Raw genomic sequence first — 11,480 nt, 5'->3', positions numbered from 1 at the left:
TTATAATTAATCAATATATATCTAATAAATTTTAATTATCCCTAATAACCAAACAAATTACATCCAACTGTTTAGCTATCCATTTTGAAGAAAACAAATGGCCTAGTGGTCAATTAAATTTAGTCTTTTGTACGCCGACATCTCCATTATTTTAAAATATATATATATTAAACCAACACACAAATAAATATAAAATTAAAACTGAAAGAAGAAAAAAAAAAAAAAAAACTATGTCGTTTTTGTGACAAATATTAGTTTTTATTACTTTCTCTTTGTTCTTTTTTTTTTTTTTTTTTTTCCCTCCCTGAAACATCGTTTCCCAAATAAAAATTTAGTTTTAAAAAGTAAGAAAGAATACTTTTGAAAAACAAAAAATCCTTTTGTTGTTGTTGTTGTTGATGATGAAATAAAACCAGTAGAAATAAGACACTGTTCCCCGCTCATACATCATCACTGTTCCTTTAAAAAAAAAAAAAAAAAAAGAAGGAAAAGCACAAATCATTGGCATGCCCCTATAGAAGGTAGTCCAAAATTGTCCATTTCGGATGTGCCTTTTGCTCCTTTAAAAAACCGTTTATTTTTCCCACCCTTTTATTCTCTCTCATCTCATCACATCTCATCGCCCTCCCAACTCCGTCTTTCCCATTTACCGTCTCCACTCTCCCGCACATGATCGCCTCCAATTCTCCTCTCAAATCCCCTGCCCCGGGCCCCACTCGCGTCCCGAATCCTACCCCAATTCGCTGCCGGTTCGCCTGCTTCACCCCCGGGTTCCGATCCGTTGACCAGAAACTGTGTGTGGGTCCTACGACTTCCACCACGACCAAGATGTACGTGTGTTACAGAATGAGCGCCGGCTGCTTCAGGGATAACCCCCGTGGTGGGCTGAAGTTCGAGCTCGACAGCGGCGGCGAGGACATCTTTGATGCCGCCACCGCCGCCAACGCCAAGGCCGTACCTCAACATCTCGTTGTCATGGTCAATGGAATCGTCGGAAGGTATCGGGGTTTTCCCCTTCTTTCACGTTTCCTTCAACTTTTTTTTTTTTCTTATATATATATATATATTTATTTTCTATTTCTCTTTTTTTGAGTTGGAGGTATTTTACAAAATTGAAGTAGTTATTTTTGTAGTTTTATGCTGTGTGGCTCTCTGCATTTCTATTGGTATATGATATACGTGAAAGTTTCAACTCAGCCGCGAATTGTAATTTCGTCAAATAATAAAAAGTCTAAAATGTCTGCCTTTATAGATGAACTGAAAGACTTTAGTATGTAATAATAAATTCATTATTTATTTATTCATTTTTCAAAGCAAAAAGTAACTGAGTATTATTCTGCAAATGTAATTGGAAGTATTGTATTAGTCATCAACTACATCATTATTAAGTTCACTTCTTAATAGCCTAACCTTAACGTTTGTCCATATGCATAAGGCATAACGGATAAGTTTTCTTCCAATTTGTTCCCTGAGGAAAATTGATGTAGGTGCAACAGGAAAATGGGGGAAAAATGAAAAATTAGAATGATTGTTCATGGGTATAATCACTTACAATGCTTTAGTCAGAACTTTCTAGTTGTAGCAAACGTTAAATAAGGAAATCTTGCTTGGTTAGCACTCAAAGGATATATATATATATATATTTTTTTTTTTTTTTTCCTTTTTTACCATTTGTTACCCTCTCTCTCTCTCTCTCTCTCTCTAAGAAACATATGCTTTCGCATCAATTCCCGTACCTTTTATGCTCATAACTATGTCACATCTATGAGTAAGTTTTTATTTCTTCACGCATTTTATTATTTCACCAAATGTTATTTCAATCCCAATTTTTTAGGTCGATGCTTTGAAATAATTCTTATATTATCCTTCTCAGCTACCCATATGAAGATGTTGCAAAAATGTTATATGAAAAATTCTTTGTCTATGTTTTCAGTTCATCGGATTGGAGATATGCTGCTGAGCAGTTTGTCGAGAAGCTTCCTGACAAAGTATTTGTGCACCGTAAGTACTCCTCATTTTTACCTGTGCATTTTGACTATTTTCTACAATCTGAGTAGTGTGTTGTACTTTATATTTTTCTTGTGGTGAACGTATAAATGCTTCAAATTGTGTATGTGTTTTTTAGCATTACACCTCAAAGTTGGTTGCATAATACAATTCTAGAAGCGTAGTTGCTGGAAACTAGTTGACAAACTAGTTCTTCTTATTTGAAAGCTGTGTATGCATAACAACCAAACACACCTACACATATTTATGCTTCTCCTACCTGAATGTTTGGGCAGAACAAAATTTTTGGACTATTTAGATTGCTTTAATTGTTGAGGTTAAAACCCTTTTCGTAGTGTGTATAACTTATTTCTTTCTTATTATCAAGCTGTCTGACTGTATCAAACAAAGTTGTATGACTGTATCTCATTATTTGTTTCTCAAACCTTGATTAGTCTTTCACCCTCACCTTCCAAGCCTTGGATAGCTCTGTAGCTGTAAAAAAACATCTGCATTGCTCTCCCTTGTTCTTAATCTCTCTCCTTAACCTCTAATCCGAATAAAATCTTTAGATAAAGGAGTGTATAAGTTGTTTTCTTTTGGAGATCGCTTGCAACAGGTGAAGCTTGAGGCATCCTAAAATAGGACGCATGGTAGAACATTGCAAGTTGCCGTCTTCATCAATCCTCCTTTCCTTGCAAACCTAGCAACACATTGCAAATTTGTAATCATGACAACTACAAGAATCCATTTCCTTAAGTAATTTGAATATTGGATTTCCATTATTTTTTGATGCCAAAAGACATGCTTTCATCAAATTAGCAGCATTGCCTACATGCCACAGTTCACTCAAGTTCTAAGGTTGTATTATTATTGTTATTGTTGTTGTTGTTGTTGGGATTCTTTGTCTTGAAAGACAAGAAAAGAAAAAAAAAATTGTTTTAAGTGAATATATTTGCAGGCAGTGCATGTAACTATGCCAGATTCACATTCGATGGTGTTGACTTGATGGGTCAGAGGCTAGCTAACGAGGTATTTTGGTAATGATATATTGATCAACTTTATCTGCACAAAATAAGCTGTGTGTTTTGTTTTCAGAATCACTAATAATGAGAATTTTTTCTTTTTCTAAATCATATGAAATTTGAGCTTTGTGATACCATCGGATGCAGGTACTGGCTGTTGTTAGAAAAAGGCCTGAGCTGAAGAAAATTTCCTTTGTGGCTCACTCTTTAGGAGGTCTCATTGCTAGGTACGCTGTTGGAATGTTGTACGAATGTGTTTCTACATCTGAACCTTCAGGTCATAATGGTAATTGCTCAGTTGAAGAGGACACAAATAATTCATCTCAATGCATCAAGCAGCTTCACCATGCCACAATTGCTGGACTGGAACCAATAAACTTTATAACATTTGCTACACCACATCTTGGTTCGAGGGGACATAGACAGGTAGATTAAGAAACATTGTACTTGTTTTAGATATATCTGAGCTTTATTGCAATCATGCAAACATTACTGCAAACACCTTGATATGTGTGGATGTGGTCCTGCATTCTTGTTTGTTGCTTGTGCTTGTGCTTTTGAGTGTGTGTGTGTGTGTGTGTGTGTGTGTGTGTGTGTGTGTGTGTGTGTGTGTGTGTGTGTGTGTGATTGAGAGAGAGAGAGAGAGAGAGAGAGAGGGAGAGAGAGAGAGGGTTTTGATGCTATGCTGTTATAATTAATTAATTCTTTATAACAGGTCATTCAATTTTTTCTTTCTTAGGTTTGGTTCTCTTGTTGACCATCTATTGTTTATTTGGCTTATTGGATTTTATGTGAAGTTGAATGATTTTAAAAATTAATTTTGTAAATACATGGAAGTGGAAGTTTTACGCGCTGTAGTTAATTTTTTTTCCCCCTTGTAATTGGAATTTTATATTCGATATTTTGATAGACATTTTTTTATCTCTGTTTTTTATTTCCATACTTGATGGTTGATCACATGTTTTGAAACCGGTGATCCTTTAACTCTATTGTGTTGTCCTTGTTTGTACAGCTACCATTTCTCTGTGGTCTTCCTTTTCTTGAGAGAAAAGCACCTCAAACTGCACATTTGATTGCTGGGAGGTCTGGGAAGCATCTATTTCTCACAGATAATGATGATGGCAAACGACCCCTTCTTCTTCGGATGGTGAATGATACCGATGACCTGAAATTCATGTTAGTAATACTATAACTCTGTCACTTGTCAATTTCTGGAACATTGAATTTTTTTAGCCATCATATGGTAATATAATTATATAATCATTTGTTAACTATGTAGGTCGGCGTTACGTGTATTCAAACGACGTGTGGCTTATGCAAATGCAAATTATGATCGTATCCAGTGGAATAAAGCTGCTTTTGACTAAATATTTATATATGAATTTTTAGTGCCATAGTTATCTTATTTAAGCATAAGGTTTGTCTGTTGCCTTTTGTATAATATTATGTTTATCTTCACTTTCTTAAGATATGGTTGGGTGGAGAACTTCATCAATCCGGCGTCAGAGTGAACTTCCAAAGGTAAGTTTCATTTTTCTTGATGAATTCTTGTGTACCTGTTAGAAGTTACATGCCTCTTGAAAATTCTGAATCTCACTGTTTTTTTATTTTTTATTTTTCCAACCTCTAGTCCAACCAACTTGTAACTGGTGAAAAATACCCACACGTTGTCTATGTTGAGAGAGAAAATTTTGATGAGACATGCAGTAAAGCATCCACAATTGTTGGAGACCAAAAAGTTGACTTGGAAGGTTTGATTTTGAGTACCTTCTCTATTTTTAATTATTACTCAGTTACTGGAGGAACTCTTTGATTTTTGTGGATGGTGTGCTTCAAAACATGTTTGTGAAATGCACCACCCACTGTGCAGATGCTGGTTCATTTTTGTTTTGTTTTTGATTCCTTTTATTTTCAATCATTTTTTTTTTTGTTATGTCAACAAAAATACTTGTGTTTTTTTAGCTTTTCATACAGATATTTCAATGTTATGTCTTTGGTAGAGATTCCAGTGATGAAGGCAGACAATTTTTGTGAAATCCATGTATTGTTCACTCTGTAATTTAATAAACTTAATCTTATGTGAGCTGAGTGATGATTAATGAAATAAGATGAAAAGTTAAGTGATGAACTTGATCGGGATGAGGTTTACTAGTGGAGGACAATACCATGTCTTGATTTTTCTTTTTAGTGTCCTCCTTTGTCCCAGTCAACATTCAGTATTGATCTTGTCTTTTCATTTATTGCTGTATTTGTTCTCCTTAATTGTTAAAGATGCAATCTACTTGCTGGAGATCGTTAGGCTTTGACCGCATAAACAATGCTAACACTCGTCTATTTTTCTAATTTTTACTTTCTGATAGTTGGTATTATCGTTAATAAGGCAGCCTTCTTTTTCGTTTTTCTCATATATATAACTATTTCCAGAGACATTTTTACAATTTTGGAATTGAAATAGTAGATATTTATAGTGTCGTTGCATAGATTGCCCCCTCCCTCCCATTCATCTACATCATGCCCATCCTATTTTACGTTCATTTACTTCCAGGTTTAGCCATCATTTTTTCTTTCCTTTTTTATGTAGAGATGATGATCAGAGGTCTCACTCAAGTACCCTGGGAACGTGTGGATGTGAGCTTTCAGAAAAGTAAACAGCGATATATTGCTCACAGTACCATTCAGGAAAGTTCCGCTTCTGGTTAGCTGATCTCTTATTTATCTAATTTATTATTTATTATTTTGTATTTTATATTTTATGGCTTTATTCTATTGGATAAAAGAACAATTTTTTATTTTTTATTTTTATTTTTTAAAGAGAGAAAAGAGATTTTTATCTAATTTTGAGGTCTTTCAACATTGCTGAAGTGCTTCTATTATGATATATTCTACATCTACACCTTTTCTGGAGAAGTTCAAATTTTTAACTTAGGAAGCTGGAACCTATTTATAAAAGCCTTCATCGTACTCATCCTATATCTATAAAAGGTTATCAGTATATCACTCTCCCCTTATATAACTTGTTCAATAGTGTTTATTGATTTTTGCAAATTTACATGTAAAATAAAACATACAATGATTAAGCAAGTATGAAATGTTTAATTTCTCAAATTTATTTTTTGCTAACTTTTTCTCGGTTTCATCGTTTTCGAATAAAAGAATGTAATTATTAGATATTGCAATTGGATTTCATAAATCCAAAACTAAATAGGAAAATGTAATTTAATGTTTCTAAGTTAACCTTTGCCTAACCTTTCTAAAAGTAGATTTTCCATGCTGAAAAATCATTAAAAAAATTTTATGCATCTTATTCTTCACATGGTCCAGTGAGGGCTGTGTTAGTACTCTAGTCGGTTTCCATATATTTCTGGTCTGTTTTATTCTACTCTTTGTTTCCTGTGAGTAAAGCCAAATTTCGAAGTGAAAGTAAGTTGTGATAATTAAGAATAATATATAATATATATAGTTATGATCCAATCAGAATATTCTAATTTTATAAATTCAGGATATAGTTCAAATCAGTCAGGGTAAATCGGTCATTTTCATTTGTCTTATTTTTTTGCATTGTATCCTGATATTATAAAATTAGGATATCCTAATTGAGTAATTATATATATATATATATATATATATATATATATTTATATATGTATATGTATAGTCCGTCTATAGTGCGGACGGTCCTCATGCGGACTACAGTATTGGTGACGGTTTTTCATAGTATTGGTGACGATTTTCTAAGAAACTATCGTTAATACTATGAAAAACCGTCACTAATACTTTAGTCCTCATGCGGACCGTCCTCACCATAGAATTTCCGTGTATATGTATGTATGTACTGTTTTATTCTTATAAATCTCCTATTTTATGCTAACAGGTGAAGAGCTACTGGTTAAATTCTGATGGTGCCGATGTCGTTTACCATATGATAGACAACTTCCTTCTCTAATCCTGTAAAACTTCTGTTTTTCTCCATTAGGAAATTTGGCGGTGGGATAGACTGCTGGCTGTGTTTCTTTCCTCAATTAATATTCCATGTACATCTCCACAGATTTTCTGATGTATATTTGATGTTCATATGGAGAATTTGCGGAGTTTTATTGTGTCGCAACTTATTTCTTAAATGCTTTGTTCGTGCACATTTTGGTTGACATAGCTTCTCATCTTGTAACCAAAAAAAAAAAAAAAAAAAGAAAAAGAAGAAAATCCGTTTATATATACCTTTGAAATTAACATTAGATTCCAGTATGGCTTTGCAGCTGTTGATGTCAGGAAATTAACAACCCTAACAAGGACTGGTTACTGATGGATTCGCTGCTACCATACTTAATGAGTCATATATACCTTTGAAATTTGTGCAATTATGAAGCGTCAGTACATTTGGTTCCCTTGTTCTTAATCAGTGTTTAGTTTCATTTGTAGCTCAAACTGATTGGTTTCAGGATCAATATCAAACCATTAATTTCAGTTGTTCAGGGTTGATGCTACTCATTTTGTACATTTTCTTTGCATTTTCTCACCTCTCAAGTGGTATGTGCTCGGGGACAATTTTTGCTGATATTTGGATTGCTTGAGATTGTCTCCAGTATTGTTTGAATATGACATTTTATTTGGACACAAGAAGAAGAAAAAAAAATAAAAAAGGGAATCTGTGCATCTGAAATTCTTCTTTCACATGTTGTACAAACATGCAATGAATAAACTCAAAATCGTTTTTATCAACCCCAAAAAAAAAAATTTCCATGTTACTCCTTTTGATACAGTCCTTGGCTTTAACATGGCTTTGCCATGTTACTCCTTTTGGGGACTCATTAGAACACTGGAAATGAAGGTAAAAGCCAATCACTAAGACGACAAATAACCACGATGGTCTTTATCATCTTTAGAATGTGCTTCTTTAGAGCTGCAAAATAGGAAAATAAACTGGTAAGTCAATCTGCAGGATAAGAAAATTCAAGTAATATTTGACAATTTCAATTTGCAAACAACAAATTACCTTTCTATTTCTTGAAAACTTTTCCTGTTGATGCTAACATCCTGCTTATCAAGCATTTGTGTCGAAATATCTGATTCCTCGGCCAGTAGACTCGATAAACTTTTACAGAACTGTCGATGTGAAAATTTTTACTTATGTTAGTTAGTAAAAAGTAAGAAATTATTAACCAAGCATATCAATTATGGATTGTCATATACCTCTCTGTAGAGTCTTAGCTCGCCTGCAGATTTTGATATTTGCACAACACAACTAGTAGGAGCAACCTCTGTAACCTGATGTGTTCCACATTCTATCTGTTAGAGACACAAAGTAATCCTTATACATAGCAGAGTAGTATATGACAAATAATTACCTCTGCTGATAAGTCGAAATATGATCTAGAACATCTAGTCATCTTCTGTTTTAGATGCACTCTCATCTGATTCAGCACCCAAAAAAAAAAAAAAAATGCTAATTCAGTAATTTAGGCATAGGAAAAAGTGAAAGAACAGGCGAAGAATAGGGAGTAATCTCACCTTGAAGTTGTTCAGTCTTTGCACTGACAGACTTACATCTAGTGCTGCAGCTTCTATTTTCTTTATAGTTTCATTAAGTGTGTGCTTTGATCCAAGCATTTTTTTCTGCTTGTCATCCTAAAATCAAGAAGTTTCAACGCATAAGTTGCTATTAACAAAGAAGATTTTTACAAAAAAGGGCCGGTTTCCAAAACATGGACTTGCCTCTTCAATAAAGAGACCTGACAAATCGAGATCGTTTGACATGGCTATCAATTGGAAAGCATTTATGAAACTTGAAGATTTGGGCACCTTGGTATCTTTGATTTCCTGCAGTTCTTGAGATAATAAGGTCAAATAAATCACCATCTGTATGTTGCAAGGATCGTTAGCATTATTACCTCAATTGAATTAAAAGCGGCATTGACATCATCTAAGTTGATTTTCTCATCACATTCATTACTACAACAAGTAGGCACATAATCCTTTTGAAACCATTCAGATTCAATAATCTCTGGAATTGTCATTCGCTGAAGTGATAAAAGAGAAATAATCATCTATCAGTGATTATAATCCATTACATTCTATTTGCTTGAAAATATAATAATGACAAAACTCTGGTAGATTTTATGGCATAGAGTGCTTAGCAGTTATACCCTTATAGGACTTGGCTCAAGTATTTTGGAGATTAGCTTCTTTTGGCTCACTGTAAACCATTGTGGACATGTGTAGTTTGCTCTAGTTATCTTTGCAAAGACACAGTCATCAGATATGAGAAATAATTGCCATTGGAAACTACAATATATTGTTCATTGATTTTTACTTACCTTCTTATACAAGTTAATCAGATTCCGGTCATCAAATGGAAGATAACCGGAAAGTAACTCAAACAGAATTACTCCGCAAGACCAAATATCCGCAGCTGCTCCATCATAACCTTTGCTCAGTAGCAGCTGTTCACAATAGATGAAAAGGGTGAAACTCAGGTATGACTTATATGGTAATTAACCAAATTTCTTTTGGTGTTTCTTTTTCGGCCTATTCCCAAAACTTGACTATATAGAAGCGAAGAAAATTAATATAATGAGCAAACAGGAAGACAGCTCTTTGTTACCTCGGGTGCTACATAGCTTGGAGAGCCACAAGCTGTAGATAGCAGGTTACCAGGCTTGATGTACCAAGAATTTTAGGCAGACATCCATTGAAACAGTGAAAATTAGGATTTATAATTCATAGACAAACGAAGAACAAATTGGAAAATTGCAAGTTTTTTGGTGTTACCTTGTGCAGAGCACTTAGTCCAAAATCAGAAACTTTGACATTTCCCTTGCTGTCCAAAAGCAAATTTTCTGGCTGAATAATATTCCAGAGCCTTTGTCAAGCTCTGATACCAAGCTGGCTTAATGAGAACTAATAATGTACAAAACTTGTGTTTCTACTGACCTTTAGATCTCTGTGGTACACCCCTTTGTTGTGACAATAGTCCACTGCATCAATCAATTGCTGAAAAACTTTTCTTGCCTCTGCTTCACTTAAGCTCTTGGCGTATGACTGGGAAAATTTTTGAAAGATGGATTAGAAAATTCCACTTCCAAACTCAAAAAACCAAGCACTACCATCTTTGCATCCCAATTATAGGTTGAATATGAATCTCACCAGCTTGTCAGAGAGTTGTCCTCCTGATACATATTCCATAACAATATAAATTTTCGTCTTGGTCCCGATAACCTGTTATAAAACCAGGATCAGAAGAGAAACAGAAAAAGAAATATACCATTTTATTGATGCCAAACACGAAACAGGGAACATATATACCTCGGTTATCCTAACAATGTTTGGGTGATGAAGAAGTTTCATTGTTCTTATTTCTCTTTGTACCTGAAAATATTCAACTCCATTATAAGGGAGAAGCAAAAGTCTTTTCCTTGTTAATAGTGTTTAAGTCAATTCCTGTTCTTGTAGGAATATGTAATAAATTTCTTTAGCCAGCAAAGAGAAACAAAGAACAAAGAGAACAAGGTTAAATTGAAATTAGACACATGCCTGAGACCTGAGATTGCTTTCCATGACCATATGTTTATCAATAATCTTGATTGCAACATATTGACCATTTGTGGTATCCACAGCCAGCTTAACCTTAGCAAAAGTACCTTCTCCAATTGTCCGGCCCAGCCGGTACTTCCCTATGCTGTTGGCAAATCCCATTTCAGTTTTCTTGGTGGAAAAGTCAACGATGTCTTCTTCTTCTTCTTCTTCTTCTTCTTCTTCTTCTTCTTCCTCCTCCTCCTCCTCAACCAGCAAACAAGTCTTTTTGAAATATGGAATAGATCAGATCACTAGGATTGGAATGGTACTTCTTCTTGTAATTCACCATTTTTCTGGTTCTCGTTAATTTGTCCTTTTAATAAGAGAATTTTATGCGGAGGTCCCAGTTTAAGAGATACAGAGTTGTTATTTATTTATTTTTTATTTTAAGGCTTTGAGTGTTTCAATTTTGTGGACGTTTGTATGGAGTCTTGACTAGTAGGCTAGTTTGGTACGTTGAAACGTGTTTGTGGTTATTTTCTTTTTGAATGGAAGGTAGCCGTTAATGTATGTGTTCCATTTACGTGGGGATATATATATATATATATATAAACACATATATATGTGGATATTTTGGTCATTTAACATTAACTTTTTTTTCCTTTTTTTTTTCATACAATCATCTTCAGCAAACCAATTGATGAATGCTAAATAGATAGATATGGAACAAAACTAAATAAATAAGTAATTTAGCTGATAGAAAGAAGAAGAGATTATTAAATTCGGAAATAGGCCTATTTTTCTGCTATTTAAAGGATCATGTTATAGTCAATCCTTGTTTGGACATGACTTGTTTTAAGAGTTCAAAGAAATTTTATTTGTTAAATCGTGAGGATAATGATCCTGTCGGCACATAGCAATTTAAATATCAAGGACTATGATTCAACATTTATTATTTTT

General features: G+C 34.0%; 2 protein-coding genes across 4 annotated transcripts; one reads left to right on the top strand and one right to left on the bottom strand.

Annotated features, from left to right (window-relative positions):
* The first annotated feature begins 438 nt into the window (after positions 1–438).
* On the top strand, positions 439–7,156 carry LOC107413840 (putative lipase ROG1). 2 transcript variants are annotated; one of them, XM_016021994.4, is made up of 10 exons: positions 439–998; positions 1,934–2,001; positions 2,948–3,018; positions 3,159–3,437; positions 4,024–4,187; positions 4,291–4,346; positions 4,480–4,532; positions 4,642–4,762; positions 5,593–5,706; positions 6,883–7,156. In XM_016021994.4, the coding sequence occupies exons 1-10, from the start codon at positions 670–672 to the stop codon at positions 6,906–6,908; spliced, it is 1,281 nt and encodes a 426-aa protein (XP_015877480.1). In that variant the 5' UTR covers positions 439–669; the 3' UTR covers positions 6,909–7,156. The 2 variants fall into 2 exon arrangements, with proteins under 2 accessions (XP_015877480.1, XP_060674897.1); XM_060818914.1 differs by having other exon boundaries at positions 446–998; positions 5,593–5,691; positions 6,884–7,156.
* A 485-nt stretch (positions 7,157–7,641) lies between these two features.
* Positions 7,642–11,067, bottom strand: LOC107413705 (CBL-interacting serine/threonine-protein kinase 21). 2 transcript variants are annotated; one of them, XM_016021760.4, is made up of 15 exons: positions 10,539–11,063; positions 10,311–10,373; positions 10,152–10,223; positions 9,939–10,046; positions 9,777–9,848; positions 9,610–9,663; positions 9,323–9,448; positions 9,152–9,241; positions 8,897–9,025; positions 8,721–8,825; positions 8,517–8,633; positions 8,354–8,419; positions 8,199–8,273; positions 8,002–8,111; positions 7,642–7,908 (listed from the first exon to the last, which is right to left on the bottom strand). In XM_016021760.4, the coding sequence occupies exons 1-15, from the start codon at positions 10,698–10,700 to the stop codon at positions 7,851–7,853; spliced, it is 1,407 nt and encodes a 468-aa protein (XP_015877246.1). In that variant the 5' UTR covers positions 10,701–11,063; the 3' UTR covers positions 7,642–7,850. The 2 variants fall into 2 exon arrangements, 1 of the variants encoding a protein (XP_015877246.1); XR_003057462.3 differs by lacking the exons at positions 7,642–7,908; positions 8,002–8,111; positions 8,199–8,273; positions 8,354–8,419 and having other exon boundaries at positions 8,721–8,815; positions 10,539–11,067.
* Between the last annotated feature and the right edge of the window lie 413 nt (positions 11,068–11,480).

Source organism: Ziziphus jujuba, chromosome 1, assembly GCF_031755915.1.
Source record: "Ziziphus jujuba cultivar Dongzao chromosome 1, ASM3175591v1".
Classification (NCBI taxonomy): Eukaryota; Viridiplantae; Streptophyta; class Magnoliopsida; order Rosales; family Rhamnaceae; genus Ziziphus; species Ziziphus jujuba.
The sequence above is the reverse complement of the archived record's forward strand: the minus strand, read 5'-3'. Positions and strand labels throughout refer to the sequence as shown.